Source organism: Triticum dicoccoides, chromosome 4A, assembly GCF_002162155.2.
Source record: "Triticum dicoccoides isolate Atlit2015 ecotype Zavitan chromosome 4A, WEW_v2.0, whole genome shotgun sequence".
Lineage (NCBI taxonomy): Eukaryota > Viridiplantae > Streptophyta > Magnoliopsida > Poales > Poaceae > Triticum > Triticum dicoccoides.
Window position 1 is genome coordinate 582,411,729 of NC_041386.1, and position 8,000 is coordinate 582,419,728.

At 51.8% G+C, this 8,000-nt stretch overlaps 1 protein-coding gene across 1 annotated transcript; it reads left to right on the top strand.

Annotated features, from left to right (window-relative positions):
* Window positions 1-2,402: 2,402 nt before the first annotated feature.
* LOC119286941 (beta-glucosidase 7-like) lies at window positions 2,403-6,636 on the top strand. The gene is made up of 11 exons (XM_037566410.1): window positions 2,403-2,783; window positions 3,366-3,424; window positions 3,956-4,031; window positions 4,145-4,216; window positions 4,321-4,408; window positions 4,781-5,024; window positions 5,376-5,491; window positions 5,585-5,802; window positions 5,897-5,928; window positions 6,020-6,122; window positions 6,239-6,636. The coding sequence occupies exons 1-11, from the start codon at window positions 2,516-2,518 to the stop codon at window positions 6,511-6,513; spliced, it is 1,551 nt and encodes a 516-aa protein (XP_037422307.1). The 5' UTR covers window positions 2,403-2,515; the 3' UTR covers window positions 6,514-6,636.
* The last annotated feature ends 1,364 nt before the right edge of the window (window positions 6,637-8,000 follow it).

An 8,000-nucleotide genomic window follows, 5' to 3' on the forward strand; every position in this document is an offset into this window, starting at 1 on the left:
AATTGGATCATGTTTGCATGTCAAACATTGTGTCCTAGTTGTGGAGAGAAGGGAACGAGAGGAAACTAGGGAGAGAAGTTATGTCAGATCTGAGAATAAGACCGCGTAGGGACGTGTTAAAAGTCATCTCTTCATTAACATATTACTTGCCTCTCTTTTTCTTTAGTTGATATGCCACCTCAGTATTGACCTATAAGACTTCTTTCAGTGTTTGGTGAGATGCTAAGTGCGTTAAAAGGCTTAACAACTAATCTTTTCAGTGCATATGTGTTTAGTTTTTTTAGCTAAACTTCTTTTATTTAATTGTTTAGAAACTAATCGATTTCATGCATTGATTGGCAAGCATTCTGCATAGGGGAAAATATATGGTGCTACCGGCCCTTAGGTGATACCATGATATGGGCTTCTGGAAGTCGTTGGATCTCAGATCCAATGGCATTTAAGAAGTTGTACATGCGCACAATCTAGTAGTTTTTTTATGCCGTTGCACCGTAGTTATCTATCTATGCTTTGGAACTATGTAAAATATCTATGTATCGTTTATCTATGAATGTAAAATATCTATTGGAAAAGGCACAAGGATTTTTTTTCTATGTGCATGCGATAGCGCATGCTGCATTTTAGCACGGCGCGCGCGCTGCATTTTGGCGCGGCTGTTGGAGCCAGCGCTGCCGGCCGCGCAAAACCAGGCGAAAGGCGCGCGGCAAAGTAGTTTTTAGCGCGTGGCGCGTAGCGCGGCTGTTGGAGATGCTCTAAATCGACTAATAAGTTCGGGAAGGCCCCTGCCACACCGGCCAGCCATCGAGGCCACACGCTGATCCACGAGCAGCAGTCCAAAAAGATCCGCCATCGTCCTCCGATCCAACAACGTAAGCAGAGGAGGGCTACCGCCCACCTCCGCCAGCCAACTGCCACGACAGAGACGGCCGCCTACAGCCCTTGCCTCAGAGAGGAACAAATCGATCCTCCGCCGCATCCACGCCAAGCGCAAACCGCCATCACATCCGCCCGTCCCGCGTCAACCTTGACGGTCAACCATCACATCCACCCCTCCCACGTCAACCCCATCGAGCGGGGGACGAATAGGCGCCAGTGTTGTCAATGTTGACCAGGCTTCGCCTGGCGCGCCCCCTAATGACGGTGAGGGATGAGAAGGAAGGGGGAAGCGGTGGCCAACCTGCCTAGTGTACGCATCACCGACTGGTGCTGGTGCAGCTCAGAGCCCCAGGTCACACCTCTGAGGCATGGAGGTAGAAGCCGGCTGGTGAAGAGCCCCACATTTTTCCAAGACCAGGCAGCAAGCCTATCGGCGTGGAAGCGACCGTGGCGGCGACCGGTGAGCGAGGACGCCGAGCTTGGGTCATTGCCGACGGCGAAGGCGAGGGGGGTGGCGTGGTCGTGGGGGTGCTACGACGGTGGCGAAAACAGTCCGCCAACGCCGGCAAGAGCGGTCGTCGAGTGCGGCGTGCTGCCAGGGAAGGTTTATGGGTCCGGGCGGTGGCCTGGGCAGCGTCCAACCGGCCGGAACTAGGGACAGCGGCGAGGGGCGGGGGTGGCCAGGTGTGTTGGCCGTTGGACGTTGTGCCACCGACTGGCGGGCCAGGGGCAGGACAAGGATGGGCGTCGCGTGTCCGCTCCGTGTCCACGCCGACGTAAAACTGGCTCAAATCTGGGCCTGAAATAGGTCACGCGCGGACAAAAAATAGGACGCTTGTCCATTTGAGTGGGGCACCGATTTGTATCCGTTTCAAGCCAAACAAATTACGCGCCGACAGTTTTGCGTCGGCGCGATGGACTTGCTCTTTACCTGTGCTCCCGTGACCATGTGCAAGGTTTCACCCGCAGCATGTGTCCGATCTGTACCAACCTACCTGGCGCCTGCCTAGTGTAGGCAGCACCGACCGGCGCCGGTGCAGCCGTGCAGCTCAGAGCCCCAGTCCAGCTCCGAGGTTTCCCGTGCACGGCGGTGGACACCGAACGCACGCGCGCACGGACCGCGACATGTTCGCCGCCGCCTGGCTCGGGGCTCGCACCTCCGCCATCCGCGCCAGGACGGAACCATCCTCCACACTCCCACATGCCGCGTCACATGGCCGATCCCCGGCCGGAGGAAGGCCCCGCCACGTGACGCTCCCCGACAGGCGTGAACTGGCCATCATTAATCATTCCGGCCGGCCACGCCTCGTCACCGCCTCCATCCTTCCCCCCGTAGACCGTCCGTCGCCTGGTCCTGGGACACCGTGACCCACGCGGCGTTATCACCGGCGTCCGGCCGTGCCAGCCAGTGGACTACTCCAGCACGCCCGTGCCGCCAGCCTCGACCACGCGCGCGCACCGCCAGAAAAGATGCCCTCCGCCCCGCCCCGCCCCACCGCGCCGGCAATTATTAGGCAGGACGCGCCCACAAACACTACTTGAAGAGCGTGCCGCTGCTCTGGCATCACTAGCGAGCAGCGAGCTGCCAGTCGCAGGCCAGTGGGTGGGTGCGAACTGAAGGGGCTCTGCGTCTCGTGCCATGGCGGGGGAGATGGCCGCGAGGTCGGCGAGCCGCGTGCTGCTGCTGCTGCTGCTGGCGCTGGCGCTGGTGGCGGCGTGCCATGGAGTGGGAGCCGCGGCCGCGGGGGCGTCGCCGCGCCGGCCCAACTGGCTGGGCGGCCTGAGCCGGGCGTCCTTCCCCAAGGGCTTCGTCTTCGGGACGGCCACGTCGGCGTACCAGGTGGAGGGCATGGCCGCCGGCGGCGGCCGCGGGCCTTCCATCTGGGACGCGTTCGCCCACGTCCCAGGTGAGATTCGCCCGTCTCCTCTGTCTCTTGCTTAGCACCAGCGCCTTACCAGTGGCCAGTGAGCTGCTTCATTTTTCCTTAACGCCTGTGAGCTGCTCAGCACTAGTTCCGATTCGAACATATGCCAAGGACAAAAAAATCACTTATTATGTACTACCTCTGTTTGTTTTTATAAGACGTTTTAGACTTTTAGACACTGTTCAAAAACAGCACAACGCAAGTTGTCTGAACGTTTTATAAAAACAAACGGAGGGAGTACGAATGCTGGAGAACGATTAATTCTGTCTTGATCGATAGTACTGCTCATTGTTTGATGATTGTATATATAAAGACCTATGCATCTTTTGCTTGTGCGTAGATAGGTGAGTAAACACTCAACGTGCTGCTAGAATTTAAACTTAGATCCCAAGTGCATTCTTCTTCGACCTCTCATCCATCCACACTACTCCCTCCGTTCACTTTTGTAAGTCCTTTTAGACAGCTCAAAATAGGCTGTTTTACATATTGTCTGAAATGTCTTGAAGGTCTTATAAAAGTGAACAGAGGGAGTAACATTTTTCTTGTTTGTGTTGCAACGAGCAGGCAACATTGCGGGCAATCAAAATGCAGACGTTACTACGGATCAGTACCATCGCTACAAGGTACTGTACTGCCACATCCGAAGCAAACAGAGGCGCATCTTTTAGTGTTAGAAATCATAATGACCTCCATGTCAGAAATTAGTTGAAATCTCTATTCCTTTTACTGCTGCTCCTCTGGGACCTTTATAACACCGTGCAAGACGTAGATACTCCCTCCGTCCCATTATGTCAAAAAAATTATGGGACGGAGTAGTACCATATTTTGTTTGTCAATAGAAGCTAATTGGTGGCAATGTCCATCTTCATTTGGTCAGTGAAGTGATGGCTGACCAAGCTTTCTCCAAGTGAAATACCTGTACCCATTCAAAATTACACTGCAGAGATAACATTTCACAAAAATTGAGCCGATTGACATCTCCCGGCGCAGTACTAATTGTAAACACTACAAAATTACAGCTGCATATATCACAGTTCACAAAAGTTGAGCTGGTTGACATATCCCAGTGCAGTACTAATTGTTAACATTCACACTACAACTGTCAGAGAAAGAACTCCCAGGGCCTTATGATATGTTCTTTTATGTTGGCACAGGAAGATGTTAATCTCATGAAAGGATTAAACTTCGATGCCTACCGGTTTTCTATCTCATGGTCCAGAATCTTCCCAGGTAATTCTGAATTTGGCTGGAACCGTAGCATGCTAAATGCTAATACATAACTCCAATATTATTCTGAATGAAACACAAGAGTTAGCACCCTTATGCATCTTTGACTTACGCAGATGGTGACGGAAAAGTTAACCAAGAAGGCGTCGCGTATTACAATAATCTGATAAACTACCTTCTTCAGAAAGGTATAGTATTTCCCTTTTTGCGCGCAACTAAGCATGTATTTCAACCTGTGAAACTAACATGGGAACCTGAATGCTATCTGAATGTTTACATGGAAACTAAGCAGGCATTACTCCTTATATCAATCTTTACCACTACGATCTCCCTCTTGCACTTGAGAAGAAGTATGGAGGCTGGTTAAATGCTAAGACAGTGTAAGTCAAACTAATATTCTAGTATCTTTCTATGTACTCATGTGTTACATTTACCTTCTCACTTTGGAGTACTTGTAGTTTGGAATTAGAAACTAGCATATATACTGAGAAAGCTAAAATGGTTTAGACAAATTACCAGTTACTCTGTGACTCTGTGTACAGTAATAATTGTCTAAAGTGACTTTGCGTATTGAGCATGAAGATTATGCATGTGCAAGTTTCTGTATGTTTACCCGAAAGTAAAATGCACAACATATAAGCACTATATGTTTATCTAGGTAAATACAGCATGCTATATCTCGTATGTACCTCTGATATGAAAGGTTGAACAATGAGCAGTGCATGACTATCTTCATAATATTTGTTCTGTAGGGGACTATTTGCAGACTACGCTGACTTTTGTTTTAAGACCTTCGGCGATCGTGTAAAGCACTGGTTTACATTCAACGAACCAAGGATTGTTGCGCTTCTTGGTTACGATGTAGGGTCGAATCCTCCTCAGAGGTGCAGCAAATGCGCTGCCGGTGGCAACTCAGCAACAGAGCCTTACATCGTTGCTCACAATTTTCTCTTAGCACATGGTTATGCAGTTGCAAGATACCGGACTAAGTATCAGGTATTTTTCTACTTGAACCTTAAATTATACTAGGCTCAGCCTTCAGGAGTGTAGTTTGAATTATTTTTTTCTTACAAAATCAAGTGTGACAGGCAGGGTCAATCTGCATTAATTGTGGAACAATGCCCGCCCAACATGATTTATTTTATTTTTCCGGCCAAAAAATCATGGTCTATTTCTATTATTGTGTATATATCCACAAATGTATTAGTATTATTTCCCAAATCCATTGGGCATGCAAGTGATAAAAATCTTGAAATATCAGATATGTATGATTTGTGGTGAACTGAACACCATTCTGTATAAACTGATGGTAGAATAGTATCTGAATAAAAATTTAAAAAAATGCAGGCAGCTCAGAAGGGGAAGGTTGGAATAGTTCTGGACTTCAACTGGTACGAGGCTCTTACCAACTCAACTGAAGACCAAGCAGCGGCTCAAAGAGCCAGGGACTTCCATGTTGGCTGGTAAGCCATACTAGCATCCTCTGACAAAGCATTTCAGATAGATAAACAAAATATATACCGATGCTTATACCATCAACGTTGCATTGGATGCAGGTTTGTCGACCCGCTGATAAACGGGCATTACCCGCAGATAATGCAAGACCTTGTGAAAGAGAGGTTGCCCAGGTTCACTCCCGATGAAGCTAAATTGGTCAAGGGCTCAGCAGACTACATTGGGATCAACCAGTACACGGCTAGCCTGATGAAGGGCCAGAAATTGACGCAGCAGACGCCGACCAGCTACTCAGCCGATTGGCAGGTTACCTATGCCTGTGAGTTTCTTGTCTTAAGCTCTAGGTTTTACACCATTGCATTCCGATGAATGTTGTTGGTTCACCCCTTTAGTCATTGCCGAAATTTTTGCAGTTGAGAGAAATGGCAAACCGATTGGACCAAAGGTATGTAGTAGGCTCTTAGCTGCAACCATATTTGCACCGTTGGGTTGAAAATTGACATGATCAATCCTCGTCGATGCGTGAACTCTTGCAGGCGAATTCTAACTGGCTTTACATCGTGCCGTCGGGGATGTACGGGTGCGTGCACTACCTCAGCCAGAAGTATGGAAACCCAGCTATTGTCATAACCGAAAACGGTACTGGATAAATACTTCATCTTTTTTTGAAGCTCTATATCATCTTTGCTCGGTATCATGCCTCTCCTTCATCTTGTCATGCACATATCATAACCTTGTTATCATCATGTTGCCAGGAATGGATCAGCCGGGGGGCCTCACCCGCGACCAGTACTTGCGGGACGCGACGAGGGTCCGGTACTACCGGAGCTACCTCGGCGAGCTGAAGAAGGCCATCGACGGCGGCGCCAACGTCCTCGGCTACTTCGCGTGGTCTCTCCTCGACAACTTCGAGTGGATCTCCGGCTACTCCTCCAAGTTCGGCATCGTCTACGTCGACTTCAACAGCCCCAACCTGGACCGGCACCCCAAGGCGTCGGCCTACTGGTTCAGAGACCTTCTGCAACACTGATGTTGTCATCATCATCATCACCATGATCATTCTGAGTTTGTGCCTACTGTTGTTCGAATGGAACCATAATTCAGACTGCTACCAAATGGAAATAAAAGTTGGCATGATATTTTGAGTGTTGCATTTGTGTTCTTCGCCGATCGGCAAATTTAGCCAGGTGAACAAACGCCCCAAAATTAGGCAGTGCGGCCCATGGCCTCCTAGAGGAAAAAACGAGCTCATTCGGCTCTGTCCGCTGGCTAAGTTTGTCTTCCTCCGCTGTGGCCTCCCTCAGCCCAAGGAAGGATCACGGCGAAACATGCATGAGCGAGGCGCGCGCCACTTTGCATGCCAGCCTCGACCGCACACGTACGCGCAGCCCCATCTCCACGGTCCTAAGCTCCGCCGGCGCGCCACCGCCGTCGCAGCATCGTCGTCGTCGTTGTCGTCGCCGTCATGGCCGCGGGGCCGGTGAAGGTCGTCGTCCTCGCCGTCTTGATCGCCGCGGTGGTGGCGACCAGCTACTTCCTCCGGTACCGGTGCCCCCGCCTGCCGTCGCCGTTCCTGCCGGGCGCCGCGCCGAAGCTGCTGATCGTGGTGACCAACGAGCAGCAGGTGGGCGAGGAGCTGGACATGGCGGACGGCAACGTGCAGCTGCTGTGCCACGGCTACAGCGAGCACAACCTGAGCGCGCCGGTCTGGTCGGAGCGGGCCGAGATCCCCAGCGCGGAGGAGGCGCGCATGTCGATCCCGGCGGTGCGCGGCGACGAGGTGTTCGAGGTGCTCTGCTCCTACCGCGGCGCCAACCTGTGCTGGGCGCACGGCGTGCGCATCTTCTGGAACCCCGGCCACGACGTGCTCCTCTGCAGGGAGGACGGCGGCGGGTGCAAGGTCCGGTTCCGGGAGGACGGCGGCGTGGAGAAGCAGTACGGGACGCTGGGCAGCAGCCACGGGATGGAGACGCAGCCGCCCATGTTCCTCGGCTTCGCGCCGGACTTCGACAACGCCAGGGACGGCGGCTGCGCCTCGTCCAGCTGCGTCGGCAGGACCGTCAACCGGGTCATCGGCGAGGAGAGCTGCTGCGACGACTCCTGCGGCGGGTGGGAGAAGGCAAACCCAAAGACGTCGTCCTGATGACGATCCTCCATTGTAGAATACCTTCCTGGTTTCTTTTTTCCTGTATGTATGATGTTGATGATGTAGAGCACCAGCTGATTCCAGTGTGATGTAGACTATGCAATGAGATACTGATTAATAGGAGAACAGACACACTTGAATTTGACATGAAAATAGCTTAGGGTTCCTCTGCCCCCGTCGGCGCTGGTCCGCTGGTCCGCCTCGTCTTCGTTGGCCTTGAGGCCATGGAGGAGCGGTGGACCCCTGCCCTTGCCGGTGGGAGGGATCCTGCTTTTTTGTTTTAGGTGTTTTTTGTTTCATGAGGCGAGGCGGCAGAGGCAGCTCCGTGAAGGTTGAATAAGGTTGACTATCGAGAGACACCCCTTTTGTGA